Source organism: Lepidochelys olivacea, assembly GCF_965140295.1.
Source record: "Lepidochelys olivacea isolate rLepOli2 genome assembly, chromosome: 7".
Lineage (NCBI taxonomy): Eukaryota > Metazoa > Chordata > Testudines > Cheloniidae > Lepidochelys > Lepidochelys olivacea.
Window position 1 is genome coordinate 33,783,685 of NC_140417.1, and position 23,106 is coordinate 33,806,790.

At 61.3% G+C, this 23,106-nt stretch overlaps 3 protein-coding genes and 1 long non-coding RNA gene across 6 annotated transcripts in view; 1 reads left to right on the forward strand and 3 right to left on the reverse strand.

Moving 5' to 3' along the window:
• ACTN3 (actinin alpha 3) overlaps nt 1-1,397 on the reverse strand; it is a 41,691-nt gene extending 40,294 nt beyond the window's left edge. The window contains exons 1-3 of the mRNA XM_084635555.1: nt 1,359-1,397; nt 545-605; nt 95-167 (exon numbers count right to left, since the gene is read on the reverse strand). Of these exons, the coding sequence (XP_084491681.1) occupies nt 95-159 (65 nt within the window). The 5' untranslated portion in view covers nt 160-167; nt 545-605; nt 1,359-1,397. The remainder of the gene's footprint in view (nt 1-94; nt 168-544; nt 606-1,358) is intronic.
• Nucleotides 1,398-3,472: 2,075 nt separating this feature from the next.
• LOC311524448 lies at nt 3,473-4,163 on the reverse strand. Its single transcript, XR_014712560.1, has 2 exons — nt 4,067-4,163; nt 3,473-3,824 (listed from the first exon to the last, which is right to left on the reverse strand). It is a non-coding gene; the product is annotated as an uncharacterized lncRNA (long non-coding RNA).
• A 2,996-nt stretch (nt 4,164-7,159) lies between these two features.
• On the forward strand, nt 7,160-21,096 carry LOC311524447 (serine/threonine-protein kinase D3-like). 3 transcript variants are annotated; one of them, XM_084635559.1, is made up of 18 exons: nt 7,160-7,990; nt 10,368-10,506; nt 10,799-10,927; nt 11,293-11,447; nt 11,808-12,003; nt 12,683-12,766; nt 13,782-13,935; nt 14,225-14,348; nt 14,731-14,808; nt 14,978-15,227; nt 15,688-15,716; nt 15,948-16,020; nt 17,899-18,005; nt 18,361-18,522; nt 19,136-19,234; nt 19,536-19,803; nt 20,254-20,339; nt 20,684-21,096. In XM_084635559.1, the coding sequence occupies exons 1-18, from the start codon at nt 7,850-7,852 to the stop codon at nt 20,873-20,875; spliced, it is 2,466 nt and encodes an 821-aa protein (XP_084491685.1). In that variant the 5' UTR covers nt 7,160-7,849; the 3' UTR covers nt 20,876-21,096. The 3 variants fall into 3 exon arrangements, with proteins under 3 accessions (XP_084491685.1, XP_084491683.1, XP_084491684.1); XM_084635557.1 differs by having other exon boundaries at nt 7,160-7,400; XM_084635558.1 differs by lacking the exon at nt 14,731-14,808 and having other exon boundaries at nt 7,160-7,400.
• Nucleotides 21,097-21,273: 177 nt separating this feature from the next.
• On the reverse strand, nt 21,274-22,775 carry TMEM223 (transmembrane protein 223). Its single transcript, XM_084634900.1, has 2 exons — nt 22,348-22,775; nt 21,274-21,796 (listed from the first exon to the last, which is right to left on the reverse strand). Exons 1-2 carry the CDS (start codon nt 22,724-22,726, stop codon nt 21,504-21,506), a joined length of 672 nt encoding a protein of 223 aa, XP_084491026.1. The 5' UTR covers nt 22,727-22,775; the 3' UTR covers nt 21,274-21,503.
• Between the last annotated feature and the right edge of the window lie 331 nt (nt 22,776-23,106).

Consider the following 23,106-nt stretch of genomic DNA (forward strand, 5'->3'; position numbering starts at 1 on the left):
GCTGGAAGGGCCCATTACCCCACTCTGACATGCCCCATGTTGGCTACTTCCACATGGGATGGAGGGGAGAGGCTGTGCCATGAGGCCCCCTTACCTCTCGCTGCCATCCATGTGCTTGATGAACTGATCCAGGAAGGCTTCATCATCCTCCGGCTTCATGTGTCCCTCTGTGTGGGGACAGAGAGAGATGTCTGTGAGACTCCAGCCAGGCAGCAGGACACCAGCCCCCACCCGCCCCAGGGAGGAGAACCTCACCACTGCCAACAACCCACAGCAGGGGGTGGCGTGTGGGTGAGATGAGTTTGCTGGATCCCAACAATGGCCTGGAACCCCCTTGCCCCACAGTGTCTGGGGGCTGAATGCATTACAGAGACAGCCCCCTAGAGGGGATTCCCCTCAGTGCAGGCACTTGGGAGTCTAGCCTGGTATCCAGGGGCCCATCCAACCCGGTATCCCCCACTCCCTAAGCAACCCAGAGGAAAGGGGTTCATACTGTCCCTTTGAACTGTCCCCACCAGCCAGAGCTAGAGGGAGGGGAGCTTACCCTGAGCTGGCTTGCCTGATACAATATCTTCTATGCTGCTCTCCTTCTGCTCCAGCAGAGTCTGTAATGCAAGTGGGGGAGAGGAACAACCCCAGCATTAAACATGGACCCAACAGGGGGAAAAGCCCATTGTACCCTTGTTTCAATAGGGGAAACTCAGGCATGAAGGGAGTCAGGGACAGAACCAGGAAGAGGACCCAGGAGCCCTGACTTCTGCCGCCCCCACTCTAAGCACTAGATACCACTCTTCCCCCAGAGCCAGGGATAGAACCTAGGAAGCCTGCCCCCCAGCTCACCCCACTCTAACCACTAGATAACATTGCCCTCCCAGAGCTGGGAATAGAACCCAGGAGTCCTAGCTCCCAGACCCACACCCCTGCTGTAACCCACTAGAGCCCACTCCCTTCCCAGGCTGGGGTAGCTGGGCAGCTGAGACAACTCCCTCCCATGCCTACTTCCCCCATTCCTTAGGGTGTGGGGAGAGGCACCTTCTGCTTCTGTAGCTCTTTGCGCTTGATCAGGGTCAACTGGAAATTGTCCACCAGGACAGCGATGACCAGGCTGAGAGAGAGAGAGAGAGGGGTGTGGGATAGGGCTGGGACAATGGGTTCTTTCCCCTCTAAGGGACACCAGCTCTGATCAGGCCCCCAGGTGTGGGAACTGGCTGGCTCAAGCAGGGGGATATGGGGCCATTTCCCTCTCCAGGGGCTAAGTGCCAGGGGGAAGGAGGTGTGGGGAGAGGCATAGGGATATGGAAGGAGGATGGGGAGCTGGGGGCAGGGGAGGACCAGTGTGGTAAAGGGGCTGGACTCACTTGAGGAAGGTGAAGTACTCGATGAGGATGTAGGCCATCAGGAAGTATATAATGTATGAGGCACCTGCAAAGGGAAGGGTGAGCTTCTATTGGGAATGGAGCAGTGTCAGGAAAAGAACCCAGGGGTCCTGGTTCCCAGCCCCTCCTGCTATAACCCAATAGATCCCACTCCTCTCCCAGAACTGGTGCTAGAACCCAGGAGTCCTGGCTCCCAGCCCCTTGTCCCCCACGCTCTAAGTACTAAGACCCCACTACCCTCCCAGCATGGGGATAGAACCCCAGGGTCCTGCCCTGTGGTGGTGGGGAAGGTTTCTCACCCACTTGGACGCAGTCCAGGTAGATTAAGGACCAGTCGTCTAGCGTGAAGAGCTGGAAGAGGGTGAAGATGGTGTCGAAGAGCTCCCCGAAGTGATCGGGGTTAGACTTCTGGAACAGGTCATGCAGCACCACTGAGAACATGACTGGAGGGGTGGGGGGTAAGGAGCAACAGTCCTGTGAACGAAGGACCTCCCAATGCTACCTGGGGAGGGGAGTGCAGAGGGGTTACAGGAACTGGCTGAGTCTGACATGAGCTGTCTAGTTCACCAAAGAACGTCACTTGAGGTCTCAGATACAAGCCAGTGTCACACCGCTACCATCACAAAAGGCACGTGTGGCGGATGCTGTGTAAGGAGTTCTGTACCTGCACTGACAATATGGTCTGACAGCTGTGGCTGGGGGGGGTGGGCCACCAGTAAGTGTAGATAAAGGTTTCCTGTCAGACAAGGGCCAGTTAGCCATGGATCTGTCTACATGTGTACTGTCTCCTTCACAAGGGGTTGCCTAGCATCAGTCTGAGCTGACTGCAAATGAAGGCATGTAAGAACTTCAGAAAGACACTAAGGAAGAGAAATGGGGGGGAGGGAGGAGAGACCTTGCCTCGAGATACACTTCAAAGGTTTGACTTGACTATAGTTGAGGGGCAGAGAAGACAGGCAGGAATCCCTACCTAGGAAGGGAAGGGACAGTAGGTTTGCTTCATGAATGTGGGATCTCAGCCAGGCTTGATGGAACATGCTGGAGTGACCTTTGGGTGACAGCAGGCTCTTTCAACAGGAGGATGCCTGGAGAGTTAAGCTGAGGTGCTAGAAAGTAGGCAACGATTTTATTTTGTGTGTCACCATTTGCTTCCAGTATGTCACTGGAGTCTTTGTTCTCGGACAATACACTTATTGTTTTCCCTATAAATGCAGGTGCTGTGGTGCCAGGCAAAGGGATGGGCCTGAGCTGCCTTACCAGCTGCTTTGTACGGCTCCTTTGGGAGCAGTAAGCCTGGGGAGGCTGGGAGCGTCCGGTGGCTAAAGGGCTAGATGCTGAAGGACATGCTCCGAGCACTCGGGCCTGGGGTGTGGCTGTCATGACCTGGACAGAGAGAGCGGGGTTGGGGGGGCCTGGAAGGCTGGGCTGGTGTTGCCAGAGGCTGGTGGGTTGAGGCAGCTGATCTATAGTAGGCACAGACAAGGTTGCTTCATACTAAGGGCAGGTGGTGGTGAGGTGCCTCCCAGCCCTGGGAAGTGTCAGGTACCCCCAGGAAGAGAGCCCCCACTGCACCCTGATCCGACAGGGAGAGAGCCCCTGCTGCGTCCCCCACCCCACAGGGGAGAGAGTCCCTACTACACCCCCTCTCATTCCATAGCACCCCCCATCTATCTCACTGTGGGAAAGGACAGAGCCCCCGCCCCACGGCAGGATACAGAGGCATGTGAACATCAGCAGCAGGATGGCCCCAATGGACGGGCCGGACAGTGCGAACGTGCTTGTCAGCTCCTGCAGGTTCTCCAGCACCCTGGGGGCAGAGACAGGGGCTTTGTGGGGGGCCTCAGGGCTGCAGGAGCCCCAGAGACCCATGAGATCTGCTGTGGATGGGGCACTGGCCAGAAAAGAACCCACTCATGGGGGGTGTCCCAGGGCATGTGGGGAGGGAAGAGTGAGGTTCCCAAGGGGGACAGGGATGGCACTGGGGTCAGCAGGGGTGTGGCAGCACAGGGCAGGGGCACAGCACCTGGGGGACAGGGAGAAGCCCAGGTGGCAGAGCACACAGGGGCAGGGAGCAAAGGGGCACCCAGGAAGGCACAGCAGGGAAGGCCACCCAGAGAGGCAGGGAAAGAGCAAGGGGGCATCCAGGTGTCACATCCGGGACAGCCCTTGGCGAGCAGGGAGAAGGCAGGGGTCATAGCAAAAGTACAGCACCCAGGGCCCCAGCAGGGCCCCAGCTCCATTGCCCGGCACTTTGCTCCCTCTATCCCCCATGCCCGCCAGGCACTGACCGTAGGGTGAGCAGCAGCCTCAGGATCCGCACGGCCCGGACACCCTTGAAGACGCGGAGCACACGTAAGAGGCTGACAGCGTTGCCGTGGGTGGTGTGGCCCGGATAGATGAGGAGCGGCAGCACGAAGTCCAGCACCATCATGATCATGATGAAAAAATCTGTGAGGAGGGGGCACCAGCATTGAGGAGAGGGGGCACCACTGCAGCCCCCCAACACCCGCTTCCCCTGCAGGCACACACCGCCCCATCCCAGGCACTCGCCCCTCTCTTGCCCCATTGCCCTGACCCCGAGGCCACCCCGAGGTGGCTTGTCTCATCCTCCCGTGAACCCCAGCCCCAGGGAATCTCTCTGCCCCACCTCCCTGCCAGGATTGCCTCGGTCCCCTCCCATGGTGACCCACCAATGTCGTTCCAGGGATCGCGGAAGTAGTCAAGGTCCAGGGCGATGAGTTTCAGCAGTGCCTCCAGCACGTACACGCACAGGAAGACGACGTCCATGGCGGAGAAGAACCACTCTGATGGGGTGAGGGGGCTGGTGTGAGGGCATGTACCCACTAGGCCATACTGTCCTCGCCATCCACACCCGGCCTAGAGAACACACCCTGTGTGGCAATGGACACCCACATGCTGGACTCAGCCCCTTCCTGAATGCAGACAGCATGGCTTAGTGGGTATGGGAGCCAGAACTCCTGGGTTCTATCTCTGTCTCTGGGGAGAGGGGTTCCTAGTGGTTAGAGCAGGGATGCTGGGAGCCACAAGTGCTGGGTTCTATTCCCAGCTGTGCTATTGACCTCCTGTGTGACCTGGGGCAACGTCCTCCCACTTGATGCCTCAGTTTCCCCGTGTCCATTCAGACTCTGAGCTCTTCAGTGCACGGATTGTCATTCACCATGAGTCTATGCAGCGCCCAGCACAACAGGTGCCCTGGTCTTACCCAGGTCACTAGGCACTACCATAATACTCAGAATAACCATGAGCTAGTCCCTGAGGTGAGATGGATGCACCACCCACCTGCTTGGAAGGGGAAATGGGGCGACCTCGGGGGGGTGGGCAGCATCTCTTAGGTTAGCAGGGGGCACTGGGGAGACCACTGGCTGGGTGAGTGGGAACTGGGATGTCCCAGGGTGGGCAGAGAGAAATAGGCCAAGCCTGTGACTGGGGCAGGGGCAGGATGGGAGTGGTCAATCCCCATAGCTGAGATGCGGGAGCAATGGGGCTATCCCCATGGCTGGGATGGGGAAGGGGAAATGGGATGATCCCCATGGCCAGACAAGGGGGGGCACAATCCCCATAGCTGGGATGGTGGGGTTGGGTAATGGGATGATTCCCATGGCCAGGCCAAGGCTGGGGGGTGATCCCCATGGCTGGGATATGGGGAGGGGAATGAGATGACTCCCATGGCCAGGCCAGGCCAGGCCAGGGCAGGGGCAGTCTTACCTCCGCGGACCTGCACTACGGCGAAGGTTTGCGCCACCAGTACTGCTGTGTGGATGCCAACCATGCTGATGATGAAGATTTCGAAGGCCAGTAGCTGAGTGAGCTTGTGGATGATAGCCCGCAGGGTCAGCAGCCAGGACACGGTCTTCTTCCACACCAGGCACAGCAGGACCATGGTGCCCCTCCACTTCCGCCCCTGCCGGTGGTCCTGCTTCCCTGGGCACAGATGCCACGGATCAGCCATGATAGGGAAGGAACAGGACAAATCATAGTTATGGGAGGGTGGGCAGGGCGGGCTGTGGGTTATTTGGGGGGCTGTGTAGGGGACAGGTGCAGTCTGTGCGGAGCTTGGGGTGGGGTAAGGCTCCATGTTCCCTCTGGCTCTCCTCCGGCAGTGGTGCTGGGTCCTGGGGCAGGGGGGGAGTATGGGGTGTTTGCGGGTGAGGGGGAGTTGCAGGATGGCGGGAGGAGCCCCATCTTACCTTTGGCTCTTGTTGGGGAGGTGTTGGGCAGTGGGGGGTTGGGAGCTGGGGTGGGGGCATGTGCAGAGGCGTGGGGGGATGGGGTGTCCAGGGAGCACCCCGTTACCTTTCAATATCTTTGGGGGGTGGGAGGAGGCCGAGGTGGCATGCAAGGAGGCCTGGAAGACAGGGGGCATCTCCTCCTTGTACGGAGACTTCTCCATCTGGGAGTTGGACACAACAGGCACGGTCAGGTAGTCCATGGTGTATGTGTGCCCCAACTCTCCCTGACTGGGACCCTGCAACCCAATTCCCTCAGTGAACCCCAAATGGCCCTCCCTCCTTCTTTTGTGACCCCAGCCAAGCCCACGTTCCAGACTGACTTCCCTGGTGGCCCCAGAACCCCGGGGACCTGGAGGTTCCAGATCAGAGCTCCCCGCCTTTGTAATGCCGTCACTGTGGTGACTCCTAAACACCACGGTGCGGGGAGGGGACAGCGCAGGGGGCCTAGGAGGGCTCCCTTTAGGGACAGGATGGGGCTTAGCAGTATGGAGGGAGCCTGGGTTGGGCCCCAGGAAGAAGCTGGGGGACAGAGCATGGTTAGGGGGGCAGGGCAAGGTGAGGCCTACGGGTGTAGGGAGGAGTCGGGGCGGGGGGAGTGTCTGTGGGGGGTGCAGAGTAGGAGGTGGAGGGGGGTAGGGGTACTGTGAAAGGGTGGAGCAGGCAGGAGTAGGGCCTATGGGGAGGACTGTCTGGGGAGGACTCTGTGTCAGGGCCAAAGGTGAGGGTGAGGATGGGGAAGGTGTCTGTGTGGAGGTGGAGGGCAGGGAGTCTGCAGAGTGGGAGTGGGGTGGGGGCCAGGAGGAGTGTAGAGCAGGAGGGGGAGCACTATCACAGCTCCCTGGCCTGCTGCAATTGCAGCCCCTGGTGCTTTCACTTCCCCTCCCCACCCCCAGCTGTGATGAAGGTTTCCTAACCCCTCCCTCCTGAATCTGGACTGTACTGGGAGCTCTGGCCTATGCTGTTCACCCAGAGAACCGAACCTGGGTCCGAGCAGGACAGCTCCAGCCCAACCCCATTGTCCCCACCCATTGCCCCTGTGGCTCTGCAGGCCCCTCACTCCTGACAGATCCAGCTGAGGGTGTGGAGAGCAGGAGCTGGCTCCGATGCCGCTTGGGGAGGGGGTGACTCCAGTTTCACCCAGGGGATCTGAGAATAGAATTGGTCCCTGACCCACTGCAGTCAATGGGTGACTCTCGACTGACGCCAGGAGTCAAGGGGATCAGACAGGGACCCTACATTAGTGCAATGAATGAAAGTCATTGGGGCTGAGTTAGATCAGTGGGTCTCAACCTTTCCAGACTACTGTACCCCTTTCCGGAATCTGATTTGTCTTGCGTACCCCCAAGTTTCACCTCACTTAAAAACTGGTTGCTTACAAAACCAGACATACAAATACAAAAGTTTCACAGCTCATTGTTACTGAGAAATTGCTGACTTTTACATTTTTACCATATTATAAAATGAATCCATTGGAATATAAATATTGTACTTACATTTCAGTGGATAGTATATAGACCAGTATAAACAAGTCATTGTCTGTATGAAATTTTAGTTTGTACTGACTTTGCTAGTGCTTTTTATGTAGCCTGTTGCAAAACCAGGCAAATATCTAGATGAGCTGATGTACCCCCCTGGAAGACCTCGGCGTACCCCCAGGAGTATGCATACCCCTGGCTGAGAACCACTGAGTTAGATGACAGCTGAGAGGTGACCCATCATGTCCAGCACTTCCATCTCACCCTGTAAGCTCCCTTCACCAGGAACCAAACTTGGGGTAATTCATTACCATCCGGGTGTTGCTTTGATGGGGGAACACCATAGAAATGCAGTTATTAATACTAGCAAAGATGCGAATAGGACCCAGGAGTCCTGGTTCCTCCCGCCCCATCTAATCCACTAGACACCTCTCCCCTCCCACAGCTGAAGACAGAACCCTGGAGGCCTGGCTCTCCACCCCATGCACTAACCCACCAGGCTGCGCTGCCTGCACCCATCATTATCAGCAGACAGCTCTGTCCGTTGGGGAGCAGAGAGTTAACACTGCATTTCCTGCAGCTCAGAGAAGCCGTGGGGACAGGCGGTGCAGGGAGCCAGTGTGGGGACTGTGGGGGGGGAACGAGAAGGGACCCCTTTCTCTCCTGCCTCCTGCCCCATCCCCACGTGAGACCCTCAGGAGTTGGATCCAGCACAAGACCCAGCTTTCCCGGGCACCCGGTGCTGCCCATGGCTCTGGAGTGCCAGCCCCTGGGCACAGTATCTGTGCGCCTGCAGACTGGGCTGTCCCGAGAGTCATACATGCTGCCCCCAGAGGAGCTGCGTTATGAGCACCTGCGGCACCTGGCAGTGGAGCTGGTGGAGAGGAAGGTAATGGGGCTAAGCTGGAGGAGTGTCGAGAAGGGGAGCACGGGCGAAAGGGCCAGGATCCAGGGTGCGGGGATGGGAGGGGTCCCCAGAAGGAATCCCAGAGGTTGTGCCCAGATGCCAATGGTGGGTCACGGAGACACCAGGGGAGTTTGCTCAAAGTCTGACTAGTGCTTGGAATGTAGGGGAGCAGCTGCGGAACCCAGCAATGTCCTGACTTCCAGCCCCAGCTGCTCTAACCGTGAGTCCCCACTCCCCTCCCAGAGCCGGGGACAGAACCTGAGAGTCCTGGCTTCCACCCGGCATACTCTAACCACTAGACTTCACTCCCCTGCCTCAGCTAGGAATAGAATCGAAGAGTCCTACCTTCCAGTACCTCTCCTGTTCTAACCACTAGACTTCACTCCCCTCCCTGAGCTATGAATAGACCCCAGGCATCCTGCTCTCCCCTCCTCTAACCACTATTCCTCCTCCCTTCTTGATGCCTGGAGATTGATTTGCTGTTCTCCTAAAACAGATTAAATGAGGCACAGCCTGGGGGAAACACTGGGCTGGAGACTGCGGTGTCCCAGAGTTAGGGTGGCAGATGGGAGTTGCTGGGCTGCCAGGCTTCAGGGGGCTTGCTCCCTGGGGAACCTCATGGCATTCAGAGCCCTTGGACAGCACCCTTAGGGGAGCAGGGGGGGCACATGGGATGGGTCAAGGGGCCTGATCTTACCAGGAGACCTGCAGACAGGATTCGAGGTCGGGGTAAGATGATGTGACCCAAGTGTCAGATGACTGGGAGATATAGAGCCCTGGGCCAGGTCCAAAGAGGGGACACCCTTAATATTATGGAGTATGGGGGTGTGTCTGCCCCTCTGCTGTGGACCTGCGCTCTCTCATTCACAGGAGGGTGGCTATTCAAAGGTTCCCTGGCTCCCCCGCATTTCCTTTGCCCCCTGCCCCCTCCCCGCCAGTTTCCATCTCAGGACAGCACAGGGAGCACTTGGGTGTGTGTGGGGGGGTGCTGCAGCAGCCATGCTGAGTCAATCTTTCCGCTGCGGCTGGGGTCAGCAGGGCCCTGTGCTTCCTACCTGCACTCTGAGGGCCTGCCCCCTCCCCGGCTGCCCAGTCCCCCTGCACCGAGCAAGTGACAGAGGAAACCAGCAGAGCAGCTCGTTTCCGCTCCGTGCTCACTCATGGCATTGCAGCGGTGGGCTTGTCTGTCTGCAGGGAGCGGGGAGTCTCATACAACTAGCCCTGTACAAACAGCCCCCCGCGCTCCACCCCAGAGGTGACTGGATCTCAGCGCCAGGCAAGGGATCCCTGTATAAACACCCCATGCAGCCCAGCCCAGAAGCAGCTGCCTCTCAGCACCAGGCGCAGAAGGCTTGTGTACACAGCCACCATGTCCCACTCCAGAAGTGGCTGCATCTCAGCACCAGGCAAAGGAGCCTTGTTTAAACAGCCACTGCACCCCACCCTAGAGGCAGCTGCATCTCAGTGCCAAGCAAGGGATCCTTGTATAAACAGCTCCTGCACCCCACCCCAGAAGGGTCTGCATCTTGATGCTGGGTGAAGGATCCCTGTATAAACAACCCCATGTCCCACCCCAGAAGCAGCTGCATTTTAGCTCAGTGCAGTTCCAGTGAGAACACACAGCATTTCTGCAACAATGCAAGCATTCAAGACGTGCTACAGCAGTGGTTCTCAAACTTTTGTACTGGTGACCCCTTTCACATACCAAGCCTCTGAGTGCAACCCCCACCCCCTTATAAATGAACAACACTTTTAAATATATTTAACACTACTATAAATGCTGGAGGCAAAGCAGGGTTTGGGGTGGAGGCTGGCAGTTCGCAACCCCTCATGTAATAACCTCGCGACCTCCTGAGGAGTCCCGACCCCCAGTTTGAGAACCCCTGTGCTACAGGAATCCAGGAGGCTGGTGTTAGCGGTGGGACTCTATCTGTGCTCCCCTCCCTCTCCCAATGTGTCACAAGCCCTGGCAGGCTCCGGACTCTGTGAAAGTTTTGGGCGTGGGTGATTGCCCAGCCAGGGAATGGTGCTGGGAAGAGCTGGAGCCCGCAGCCTGGGAGCAGCAAAACCTGGAGCTAGAGTGAAGATTTCATGTCTATAATAACCAGGCCTATTCCAGTCCCATCTTCCCCTGCGGGGAGGCGCTAATGTGAGCTCACAGGCCAACCTTTACCAGCTGAGAGCAGGCTGGGGCAGTGGGGTCGGGGGAAGGTTACTGTCTGTGTCCCCCATAATTCCCCAGAAAGAGGCCATGACTTCTGAGTTCTATGCCTGGCTCAGGAAGGGGAGTGGGATCTAATGGTTAGTGCAGGCCAGGGGGGCCCAGGAGGCCTGGGTTCTAATACCATCTCTCTCCTAGTTCCCTGAGTACGGCTTCCTGGGAGTGTCAGAGAAGATCATGCTGTTCCGGCACGACACCGCGTCAGAGAATGTGCTGGAGCACTTGGGGCCAGACGGTGTGGTGCGCCCTGGGGACCTGATTGAGGTCGTGCTGTCGGGTGAGACAGTCCTGGGGCACCAGAGCCTGTGGATGCCAAACAGGGCCTGGAGGGGAAAGACCTCAGCTTCCCCTCCCTGCCCCATGTTAGCCAGCCAGTCTCCCATCCTGGGGCAGATCAGAACTGGCGCTCCCTAGAGAGGAAAGGCCCCTTGTCCCATTCCCCCATCCCACCCAGCCAGTCCCCGTGCCATAGGGGCAGATTGGAGCCAGCGGCCCACAGAGGGGCAGGCCCTGGACTCCCATGCTCCCTACCAAACCCACCCCCTCCTCATTCTTCTCTCTCCCCACAGCCTCAGTTTCTTTGGATTTCACTATCCGGCCCCATGTGCTGCTTGTTCACTCCTACAAGGCCCCGGCCTTCTGCGACTACTGTGGGGAGATGCTCTGGGGGCTGGTGCGCCAAGGGTTAAAGTGTCAAGGTATGGAGCAATCCGTGTCCACCCCTTCCCGTCCCCGCCCTGGGACTGACCCAGTTGCCTGACCCAACCCTCTCCCGCTTCCTGGGTCCCTCTGGTGCCCATACCCCCATCTCTGCACCTGGCCCGATCCCCTGGGTCCCACTGGGCAGACAATGTTCCCTTCAGATCTCCTGGGTCCCTTTGGCACCCCTCTCCCCAGGCCTGGCTGAATTCCTCAGCCCTTTGCACACCAGTAGCCCCCTCCTTCCAGGCCTGCCCAATCTCCTGGAGCCCCTCTGGAGCTCCCACCTCCATGACCAGGGGACCCAGCTCCCCCCATTCCAGGCCTGGCATGGGGCCCAGTCCTCACTCTCCCCTCCCACCAGGCTGTGGGCTGAATTATCACAAGCGCTGTGCCTTCAAGATCCCCAACAACTGCCGCGGTGTGAGGAGGAGCCAGCTGGCCAGTCGCTCACTGGGTGCTACCACCAGCCCCAAGACCCCTGGCCTTGGCCAGACTGTGGGGGGCAGCCTGGAGGAGGTAGGAGCTGGGACCCACACAGCCGGGGGAAGTATTCCAGAGGGTGACGGCTCTTGGGTGTTGGGAAGGTCAAGGACTTCAGAGGCGATGGATACACCCTGCAAAGGAATACGATGTCTGCTCTAGCCACTACACCCACTCCTCTCCCAGAGGAATCCTGGCTGCTAACCCCCTGCAGTGGTGGCTGGATAGGATGGGGAAGGCCAGGCAGAGACCCAGGATAAATCAGAATTGGGGATGGCTGGCAACTTGGCTGGGCCCCTGGAAAGTGGGGTGCAGTGAGGGACAGTGACAGTGCGGAGTTGGGAGGAGGGTGGGGACACTCACCACAGTCTAACATGGACTCTGGTTCCCCTGCAGATCAGTCACTGGAAGTGGGGCCAGCAGACACAGGGTCCTGTGCTGATTGGCCGCCCACTCTGGAAGGACTGGATGGATCTGAACCGGGTCAAGGTGCCACACACCTTCCAGGTCCACTCGTACACCCGGCCCACCGTGTGCCAACACTGCAAGCGCCTGCTCAAGGGGCTCTTCCGCCAGGGGTTGCAGTGCAAAGGTACCAGCAGCTGGGACCATGCAGAGGACTGGGGTAAAGGGCTGACCCCGGGCTGGGACCCTGCCAGGACTGGGATGCTGCTGGGATTGACCTCAGAGTCACTGTGGCCCCACTGGGGTGTAGTGGTACAGAACCCGGCAACCCAGCTTCGAGCTGTGCCCCCATTGCTTCCCCTTTCAGCACTGAAGCTCCTTCTGATGGCATGTCCAAGCAACCACCCCAGGGAGGTGTCCCCTTTGACGGCCGTCTGTTGACCCAGTGAAGCCTCCCTGCCCTGCAGGGGCCACTTATCAAGAGAACCCTGTACAGACAGCTGGGAGTCACGGTCTCCGTGGCTTCTCCCCATCCTTCTGGGGCTGACAGGGAACCAGCAGAAACAGTCACACACGGCAGGGGAACCTACATCACGGGTACAAAGGGAGAAGTGGGGGGGATTCAGGGAACAGAGATAAAAGGGAGGAGCTGCCCTTGCTGTAACCAATGCAGCAACACTGCCTGAGTCTGCAAAGAGCCTGAGCCAATTGCTCTGAGGAGGGAGCTACCCCCTTTGTCGCAGTTGGAGGTAGCACCCAGCCACACTGCTCCAGGGACCCCAGCAGGAAAGGGGGAGAGCTGGATCCCAGCTGGCCCGCTGCCCCACCCTGTCCCAGCCCTCAGCCTCTCTCCTCTCCCCCCACAGACTGTAAATTCAACTGCCACAAGCGCTGCGAGCAGTTCGTGCCGGAAGAGTGCGTGGGGGAGGGCCTGGCCCCTGGCACAGCAGGTAAGGACGGGGCCGCATGGGGCAGGGAGGCAACATACCTAGCACTACCCCATTCCCAGCCCCAGCTCTGCCCCCTGCTCAGCTTGCCCACTGGGGAAGCCTGACCCCTCCGAGAGTGCCCCGCATGGCTATCCCACAATGCATTGGGCACAACCCAGTGACCCTGTCCAATCAACAATAGGGCTCCACTGCTCTAAGCTTGTCTGGGCCAGAAGCGCCACACCTCATTCCCCTCCCTGTGCGAGGGGTAGAACCCAGGAGTCCTGATTCCCCCTTGGGCACAAACAGCACTTTCCTGAGGGCCCAGAACGCTCCCTGCCCTGCCTCGCCTCACCCCCAGCTTAGTCTCGCCCGCCCCCCCACTCTCCTCCTGTCCCCAGCTCCACTCCCTCCCCACCCCACCCAGCCCTGCACTTGCCCCCTCCCAGTCCCCCATACCCAGCCCTGAGCTCACCCCCTCCCAATTCCCCATACCCAGCCCTTACTCTCTTACACTGCCCCCACACCCCACTCTGCTCCCAGCCCTGAGCTCTCACCCAGAGAGGTGTCAGGCTGAAGAGCACCATCCTCACCAGGGCCCAGGAAGTTCTGGGAGCCTCAGACCCCATCCTCTTTCTGTGTCTCCTCTGCCACAGGCAGCACAAAAAGCCCAGACCCAATCTTCCCACCCTCCTGGGGGCTGGGGGTGTAGCACTGCAGAGGTAGGGAGGGTCAAGGAGGGGTACAGGGTCACCACATTCTCAGATTTGGCCTGGTCACCCCTCTGGCAAGACAGCCAGGCTCAATTTCCAATTCTAGTCAGGGGACAAGGGGTGGCCTGAGTCCTTCTTTGTTGTACCCCTGCTTCCAGCCCATCTGCTCTAACCATTAGCCACCACTCTGCTCCCAGAGCCAGGCAGAGAACCCAGAAATCCTGGCGCCCAGTGGCCCCGCTCTAGTCCCTATCCCCCATCGTGTTTTCCCTGCTGGCCTTGCAGAAAGCAGGGTATCTCACTCTCTCCCTTCACCCACATAGATGGCGAGAGCCCAGAGTGCCCATCTAGCAAGCCAGAGCCAGTGGAAGGGGAGGCAGATGGGGAGGGCACCAGTGGGCACGGGCTGGCAGAGGACACAGAGGAGACAGAGCCCAACCCTGGGACTCTAGAGGCAGAGATGCACACCAGCCTCAGGTAGGGACCCCCCCAAGGATGGGTGGGTGGGGTGGGATGTGGGGGCTACATGGTTCCCCAGCGCCTGCTGCTCTATAGTACAGAAGGAGAAGGGGATCTCCCATGGGGTCAGTGAACTCAGGAATCCTGGTTCCCAATCCCCGCTCTAACCACCAGACCTCACTCCCCTCCCAGAGATGGGCATAGAACCCAGGAGTCCTGACCCCAGGGAGCCTGGTGGGTGGTGGAAGGCTGTGCCTTTGGGGGCAGGGGAGTCCAACATCTGAGTCCCTGTCTCTCCTGGCGCCAGCCCCTGTTTCAGTAGCTACATCCCCTTGATGCGGGTGGTGCAGTCCTGCCGGCACACCAAGAGGCGGCGTAGCGCCATCCTGCTGGAGGGATGGATGGTGCATTTCACCAGCAGGGACCCCATGGTGAGTGAACAGAGGGTGGAGACAGAGAGTGAGGTTACAGGAGGGTCGGGGTGGAGCCACAGGAGATATGGGGTCAGGGGTGGAGCTTCAGGCAGGCTGGAATGGGGGGTGGAGTCAGAGGAGAATGGGAGGCAGGGGTCATGGATGGGCAGGGGGCAGGATCACAAGGCAGAGTAACAGGATGGGGCATGGAGTGAGAGGGTGTCAGGGAGTGGGGCTTGCGGCTGGCCAGGGCTGGTTATGTGGGGACTGAGAGCAGGAGAGGGGGATTATTGGCCAGGCATTTCAGGGCAATGTTGGGGGGGCAGCAGAGGTTTGGGTTGGGGGGCCTTGGGATGGGATGGGCATAAGCCCCCAGAATAACATCTCTGTGCCCCCCCAGAGGAAACGCCATTTCTGGGTGCTGGATAGTAAGAGCCTGAGCTTCTTCCACTGTGAGAGCGGAGGCAAGTTCTACAAGGTGAGGGGTCCGCTCTTCGTCCCCTCCGCTGCATCCCATTCCCTACAGCACCCTGTTTCCCCTGAGCCCAAATCCAAAGCAGCCTGCACTCTCCCTGTGGCACCCCCCCTCCTGATTCCTCACCCCAGAGGAGCCCAGCCACTGTCCAATGGTCTTGCTCTTCCTGCAGGAGCTGCCGCTGTCTGAGATCCTCCAGATCCGCCCCTGGGAGGGGCTGACACCCCTGGCCCCCAGTGGGAGCCCCCCCTGCTTTGAGCTGGTGACGGAGGCCCTGGTGTACTACGTGGGCGAGCACAGCAGTGAGCGGGAGCCAGGGCAGGTCTGGGCGAGGGCGGAGGCTGGAAAGGCCTGGGCCAGGGCCATCCGCCAGGCCCTATGGCCTGTGAACCCCGAGCCCGACGGCTCTGTCCAGGAGCCCAGTGAGTACCATGGGGATCCCTCTATAGGCAGCCATGAGCCCCACCCCAGAGCCAGCTGCATCTCAGAGCTGGGTAAGGGATCATCCCTGATTCAACAGCCCCTATGCTGCACTGCAGAGCCAGCCAGACCTCAGTGTTGGGCAAGGAATCCTGTTAACAGCCTTCGTGCCACACCTCAGTGTTGGGCAAGGAACCCCTGTGTTAACAGCCCCTGTGCCCCACCCTAGTGCCAGCTGCATCTCAGTGCTGGGCAAGGAACCCCTGTATCAACAGCCCCTGTGCCATACCCCCGAGACAGCTGCATCTCAGTACCAGGTGAGGGATCCCTGTATAAACATCCCCAGTGGCCGTCTGAGAGGTAGCTGTCTCCTGCTCCCAGGGTAACGGCAGTGGGTCTGGATGTCCCAGTCCCAGCTGGGCCAGGGTCTTCTCATGTCTCCATTGTGTCTTATCTCTGCAGATTCTGACTATGAGTCCCCAGATGACACGGTGAGTTGGAGAGGGTGGCACTGGGGAACCCTAGGAGTGGTGGGGTGCATGGTCTAGCACGGGGAAGGGGATGAGCAAACATGGGGGCTGGTGTTGGGGTGAGGAAGCCAGGCATAAGGGTTGGTGGCGAGGTGGCAGTAGTGGGAGCATTAGGCCTGGTATGTCAGGGATTTGCCCCTAGCGGGCACCATGCCTCAATCCCCCCAACTCTGTCCTTGTCCCTCACCCCAGGACATCAGCCGTTCCTATCAGATCTTCCCTGACGAGGTGCTGGGCGCTGGGCAGTTTGGGGTGGTGTACGGCGGTAGGTGCCTTCCCCCGCCCCTGCTCCCCAACTCCCATCCTGGCTCCCCTTTCCTGTGTCCCTCAACAGCTCCCCTCCCTCTGTGCTGATCCCCCCACCTCCCCTTGGGCACAGTCTGGGATCTGTTTGCATGTGCACCCCCCAGGGGCAAACACGTGGACTACAGCTCTCCAGGTGCCGTAGCCATGCCCATCCCATCACTGCCATGCTTCCAGGAGCATGGTTTGCCCACTGCTCACCTGTGGTGTGCCAGTGCACATCTCCCCCCAGCCCTGCCCCACACCCCTCCCACTCCAGCCCTGCCTCCCCCTCTGCCCCCAGCCCTACCTCACACCCCTCCCGCCCCAGCCCTGCCTCCCTCTCTGCCCCCAGCCCTGCCACACACCCCTCCCGCCCCAGCCCTGCCTCCCCCTCTGCCCCCAGCCCTGACTCACACCCCTCCCGCCCCAGCCCTGCCCCACACCCTCCTGCCCCAGCCCTGCCTCCCCCTCTGCCCCCAGCCCTGCCTCACACCCCTCCCGCCCCAGCCCTGCCTCCCCCTCTACCCCCAGCCCTGCCCCACACCCCTCCTGCCCCAGCCCTGCCACACACCCCTCCCGCCCCAGCCCTGCCTCTCCCTCTGCCCCCAGCCCTGCCTCACACCCCTCCCGCCCCAGCCCTGCCTCCCCCTCTGCCCCCAGCCCTGCCCCACACCCCTTCCGCCCCAGTCCTGCCTCCCCCTCTGCCCCCAGCCCTGCCCCACACCCCTCCTGCCCCAGTCCTGCCACACACCCCTCCCGCCGCAGCCCTGCCTCTCCCTCTGCCCCCAGCCCTGCCTCACACCCCTCCCGCCCCAGCCCTGCCTCCCCCTCTGCCCCCAGCCCTGCCTCACACCCCTCCCGCCCCAGCCCTGCCTCCCCCTCTGCCCCCAGCCCTGCCCCACACCCCTCCCGCCCCCAGCTCTGCCACACACCCCTCCCACCCCAGCCCTGCCTCCCCCTCTGCCCCCAGCCCTGCCTCACACCCGCCTCCCCCTCTGCCCCCAGCCCTGACTCACACCCCTCCCGCCCCAGCCCTGCCTCCCCCTCTGCCCCTAGCCCTGCTTCCCCCTCTGCCCCCAGCCCTGCCTCACACCCCTCCCGCCCCAGCCCTGCCTCCCCCTCTGCCCCCAGCCCTGCTTCCCCCTCCCGCCCCCAGCCCTGCCACACACCCCTCTCGCTCCAGCCCTGCCTCCCCCTCTGCCCCCAGCCCTGCCACACACCCCTCCCGCCCCAGCCCTGCCTCCCCCTCTGCCCCCAGCCCTGCCCCACACCCCTCTCGCCCTAGCCCTGCCCCACACCCCTCCCGCCCCCAGCCCTGCCTCCCCCTCTGCCCCCAGCCCTGCCCCACACCCCTCCCGCCCCCAGCCCTGCCTCACACCCCTCCCTCCCCCTCTGCCCCCAGCCCTGCCTCACACCCCTCCCGCCCCAGCCCTGCCTCCCCCTCTGCCTCCCGCCCCAGCCCTGCCTCTCCTTCTGCCCCCAGCCCTGCCTCCCCCTCTGCCCCCAGCCCTGCCTCACACCCCTCCCGCCCCCAGCCCTGCCTCACACCCCTCCCTCCCCCTCTGCCCCCAGCCCTGCCTCACACCCCTCCCGCCCCAGCCCTGCCTCCCCCTCTGCCCCCAGCCCTGCCTCACACCCCTCCCGCCCCAGCCCTGCCTCCCCCTCTGCCTCCCGCCCCAGCCCTGCCTCTCCTTCTGCCCCCAGCCCTGCCTCCCCCTCCCGCCCCAGCCCTGCCACACACCCCTCCCGCCCCTGCCCTGCCTCTCCTTCTGCCCCCAGTTCTGCCACACACCCCTCCTGCCCCAGCCCTGCCTCCCTCTCTGCCCCCAAGCCCTGATACCACTGCCCTGCCCCCCAGGAAAGCACAGGAAATCTGGCCGGGATGTGGCCATCAAAGTCATCGACAAGCTGCGCTTCCCCCCCCGGCAGGAAAATCAGTTCCGCAATGAGGTCTCTATCCTGCAGGTGAGCCCCTGGGGATGGGAAACACAAGGACCCTGGTGGGAAAGGAGAGGTGTGTGGAAAAGGGGACCCTTGGGTGGGGGGCACGTGGGGACTCCTCCATGGACATGTTTAGCTGCCTCTGCCCCCCAGACCCAGTGGGGGAAACGGGGCAATGGCTGGACAGGCAGCACTCCCTCCCCCAGTGCACTGGGGGCTTTGTTGGGGCCCTGCCCCCTGGAGGGAGCTCCAAGCCAGTCCAGCACCAGAGAAGGGCCTGCAGGGTTAGGTGCAGGTCTGAGTGGTGGGGAGGGTTCTTGGGCTGTGAGCAGGGTGCGGAGGATCCCCGTTCAGGGAGCTCCATCCTCTCCCCTGCCAGAGCCTGCACTCCCCCTGCGTGGTGCACCTGGAGTGCATGTTCGAGGGCCCTGCCCGGCTCTTCGTGGTGATGGAGCGGCTGCGTGGCGACATGCTGGAAATGATCCTGTCCAGCGAGACTGGGCGGCTGCCCGAACCCCTTGCCAAGTTCCTCATTGCCCAGGTGGGTGCCGCAGCTCTCCCCGCCCCACGCCCTGCAGTGGCCTCACAGCAGATCAAGGAGGACCAAGCAAACCCTCCAGCCTGGTGCTCCCCACAGGTGTCCCCATCAGGCATGTTAATGATGCTGCACCATCCATGATCACAGCATGCATACTACTCAGAGTCCTTGTGAAAATGTACACACCCCCACACACTGCTCCCCCACGGCCCACCGCTCCCGTCCTGGCCCCCCAACATGCTGCTCCCCTGTGGCACGCCATTCGCTCCCATGCACTGCTCCGCATGGCTGCTCATCCCCTTCGTGCCCACCACTGTGGTCCCGTCACCATTGCCTACCGCACCCAGGCTCACCACTCCCGCCACTCAGCACGTGGTATACTCATGCGCGTCAGCACCGCACATCATTGCATGCGCCTCGCCATCACTGTGCACGTACACACACCATCCCATCACTGCCCCCCAATGCCTGGGGCGCGGTTCACACAGCACTCACCAGCGCACGTGAGCGTGCAACAGCCCCCATGCCACACCCAGTCTGTGCGTGGGCCTGTCAGGAACTCCCCCCACCTGGCAGGTAACCACCCCCTCCGGTGACGTTCCCGCTGTGCTTGCAGATCCTGTCTGCCCTGCATCACCTGCACACCCGGAACATCGTGCACTGTGACCTCAAGCCAGAGAATGTGCTGCTGGCCTCGGATGAGCCCTACCCCCAGGTGGGACAATCCCTGCCCTGCCTCCCAGCCCACCTCCCTGGAGCCCTGCCCCTCCTGTTCTACCGCCTCATCCCTCTAGCCCCCTCTCCCTGAACACCCATCCTAGCTCATGCCCCATTGCACCCACTCTCCCTTCCCCTTTCCGCCAAGACTCTATTACCAACCTGGGGCCGGACCAGACCTGGCACCCCCCAGAGGGGAGAGGCCCCTACCCCAAGCCAGCCGGTCCCCGCAGAGTCAGGCCCCCTAGCAAGGAAATGCTCCATATTCCCCACCCTCATGCTAACCCCTCACCTCTCAGGTGAAGCTCTGTGACTTTGGCTTCGCCCGCATCATTGAGGAGTCGTCATTCCGGCGCTCAGTGGTGGGGACCCCAGCGTACCTGGCGCCCGAAGTGCTGCGGCAACATGGCTACAACCGTGCCCTGGACATGTGGGCCGTGGGCGTCATCATCTACGTCAGCCTGAGCGGGACCTTCCCCTTCAACGAGGAGGAGGACGTCAACGATCAGATCAAGAATGCAGCCTTCATGTACCCCCGGCAGACCTGGGCCAGCATCTCCCTTGAGGGTGAGACCCTCCTACTCCGACCCTGCCCCCCCACCTCCAGACTGCAGCGTTCATGTACTCCCAGCAGACCCGAGTCAACATCTTCCTTGAGGGGGAGACCTCCTGTCTCCCCCACCACCCTGCATCCAATCACACTGCCCCCTTACCTCCAGACTGGCCATGTACCCCTGGCAGACCTGGGCCAGCATCTCCCTCGACGGCGAGACCCTCTTCCCCCACCACCACCCTGCCCTGCCCTGCTCCGCTCCCCTGTGGCATGCCACTTGCAGCACACTACTCCTCCCACTGCCCCTGCACCTCCAGAGCATGGGCTGCATGTACCTGCAGCAGCCCTATGGCACCTCCAGGAAATTTGGCTGTTGCAGGCCTCTGGCAGCCAATGGCTGTGCTCCCTGGGGGGAGGAGTTGGGGAGAGTTCTTGGCCTATGTAACCCCCTCCTTCCCTCCCAGCTGTCAGCCTCATCCACCAGCTGCTGCAGGTGAAGCTGAGGAAGCGACTGAGTGTGAACAAGGCGCTGAACCACCCCTGGCTGCAGGTACCTTCCCTCCACCCCTCAATCCCTATTCACCCCACCCATATCCCTGCCTGCAGATACCTTCTGTCCCACAATCCACACCCCATAACACACCTCTTCCATCCCCTGGCACTGTCTAACTCCACGTAAACTCCCTCCACCCTAGAACTCAACACCCTGCTCTCCCCTGCCCAGCTTCACCCCAGTCTCCAGTCCCCCCTCCCAACAGTAAATGGCTAACTCAACCCCCTCCCTAGCTCTCCCCATCCCCTGTAGATCCCTTCCTCAGTACACGGTGGACCCCTGATAGGAGGAGCCTGGACTCCCCACAGCACCTGTTGATGAGCGGTCTCCATCCCCCCCAGGATTTCCAGACCTGGCTGGCCCTGCGGGAGCTGGAGACCCATGTGGGGCAGCGCTACCTCACCCATCCAAGTGACGACGCCCGCTGGAAGCGCCTTGCCCATGAGCAGGGGCTGGCCTGGCCATCAGGGCTCACCACTCAGCCCAGCCTGGAGGAGGAAGGGGACAGCGACAATACAGGCGAGGGAAGCTGAGCCCTCCCCCAGGACTCACTCATGGGAAAGGGGGAGGGGGGGCTGGGACCCCTTAGCACAACATCGCCCCCATAAACTGATTTCCCCAAATTTAGCACCATGTGGTCTGTGCAGGGTGTGCACCCATCTTGCTGGAGCTTGTTCACACGTGGGGGGTGTCACAGGCTCAGATTCCCCTGCACAAATGCTTCCCTAGCTCAGACCCTCTCCAGCATGAAATCCCGCACTCTGAGTCACAGGTCCACCATGGTGCATGCCTCCCCTTCCCCATTGATCCTTTCCACCCTAGTATCCCCAGTCCACTGCTTCTTTATCAGCTTCCTTGCACATGACCACCACCTCCCAACCCTGCCAGCTCCAGATACTCATGGCTGGCAGGAAGTTCACAGCAGCTGCTCCACAGTTTCACTTTTATTTCAAAAGCACACAATTGGAGCCCCATCCTACCAAGCCATAGTACCCTCCTCAATGGGGCTGGGCCCTGCTGTCCTTGGGGAAAGGCAGGAGGTTGGTGGGGGTGGTGTGGTGTGAATCTGTCCATTGCCCCCAATCTGGGGACTCTTCTCTAACTGTCCAGCGGCAACCCCCCAGGATCCTCCAGCAGCGGGAAGCATCCTCATTCCCCCAATCACAGCTTCCTGTAAGCCCCCACGGTGAGGTCAAAAAGCTGGGGGTTGTAGACCTGGCCCTGCTTGTCCAGCAGGAAGTAAAAGGGCCGCCCCTTGACCTTGAGAGGAATCATGGCAGGCACCTCAGAACGATGGGCCATGCAGGAGACCTGGCGCAGGGGCACTGTGAAAGACGAGCTCAGCCCGAAGGGGTAGTAGGTGCTGAGGGTCACATCCCGTCCCCCCTGGCGCAGCACAACCTGCCACACCGAGCGGCGTGAATACATGAAGCTGGCAGCCACGATCAGTGAACCTGGGATGGGGGAGAAAGAGAGGAAATGAAACGCCCAGATGCCATCCACCATACCCAGACTGGGCTAGTAGGGGGCTGTGGGTTGGAAGGCACTGGCAAAACTCGGGGGGGGAAACCCAAGGCTGGGATACCAGGGGGCCGCAGATTAGAAACGAGGGACATCAGCAAGGCTGGGGGTACAGCCTCCCCATCTCCCAGCAGCAGGATTTGGCTCTGAGTTTCAGAAGCCTGATTCCACTCAGCTGCTCCAGGTGGCCCAGGCCCAGCTGCGGGGTGGAACCAGGCTCGGGTCCCAGATCCCTCTTCCCCAGGGCAATGAACCGGACTCAGACCCAGCTCCCTGTCACTGACCACCTTCCCCGGGGCAGACTCTCTCCCTGCGGAGAGAGGGGAGAATCCCATTACCAGTGTCTTCGGTTCATGCTTCCCCAGGATGCAAGGACTGGAATCACCAGTTCCCCGCGCCTGAGTGCTGTGCTGCCCTAGATGCTGGGTGGGAAACCCCTGGTCCCCACACCCCTCTCTCCCCGGGGCCCGCTCCCGGCTCTCACCCACGGTCAGACAGGACACGGTGAATCCGTAGCGCCACTTGTTGGAGGCCGGGTTGATCGAGGCCCCACCGGGCAGGGTGGGCGCGGGCCGGGCGCTGGCCGCGGGCCGCCCCGCGGGCCGCAGCGCGCTGAAGGCGAAGTGCGCCAGGTACGCCCAGAACGCGAACTGCCCCGCGCAGAACAGCCCGAGCAGGCGGAAGAAGCGGCCCCGCTCGTGCCGGAACAGCAGCAGGTCCCGGGGCACGTGCGTGTCCAGGGGGGACGCCCCGCGCGCTGGGCCTGCCAAGCCCCGCGCACCGCTGAGCCGGGCCCAGGGGCCCCCCGTTCCCCACGTGCAGCAGCGCAGTCCCCACAGCCGCAGCTGCCCGGCCCCCGCCATCTCTCCGCCGGAGCGCGGGGGCGCCTGGGACTTGTAGTCATCACGACTTCTCTCAAATAGGAACTTGGTGCTTCTGCGTAGGGGCAGGAGGCTCCTCCCCCTTACCCGCAGCGCCTTCTTACACTGGGGGATCGCTGTGCTGGGGGGGAGCCACCCCGCCAGGACGGAATGTGGAGAGAGCATGGAAGGGTGGAGGGACTGAGAGGAATGTAGAGAGGGGCTGGGGAAGCAACTGGGATGGGGGAGGGGGGAAGATGACCTGGAAGGAATGGTAGTGGTATTGGGGGGTAATATGGAGAAGGGGGGACTGGCAGGGGGGAGTGGATGACAGGGACTGGAGGGGAATGTTGGAGGGAGGGGAGGGGGGGACTGGGCTGGGG

Coding starts and splice junctions, on each gene's coding strand:
- TMEM223 (XM_084634900.1), bottom strand. CDS start 22,726: ATGGCGGGGGCCGGGCAGCTGCGGCTGTGGGGACTGCGCTGCTGCACG. Junction 21,797..22,347: donor CGTGTCCTGTCTGACCGTGG/GTGAGAGCCGGG, acceptor CCCCCATCCCAG/GTTCACTGATCGTGGCTGCC.
- LOC311524447 (XM_084635559.1), top strand. CDS start 7,850: ATGGCTCTGGAGTGCCAGCCCCTGGGCACAGTATCTGTGCGCCTGCAG. Junction 16,021..17,898: donor GTTTGGGGTGGTGTACGGCG/GTAGGTGCCTTC, acceptor CCTGCCCCCCAG/GAAAGCACAGGAAATCTGGC. Junction 18,006..18,360: donor ATGAGGTCTCTATCCTGCAG/GTGAGCCCCTGG, acceptor CTCCCCTGCCAG/AGCCTGCACTCCCCCTGCGT.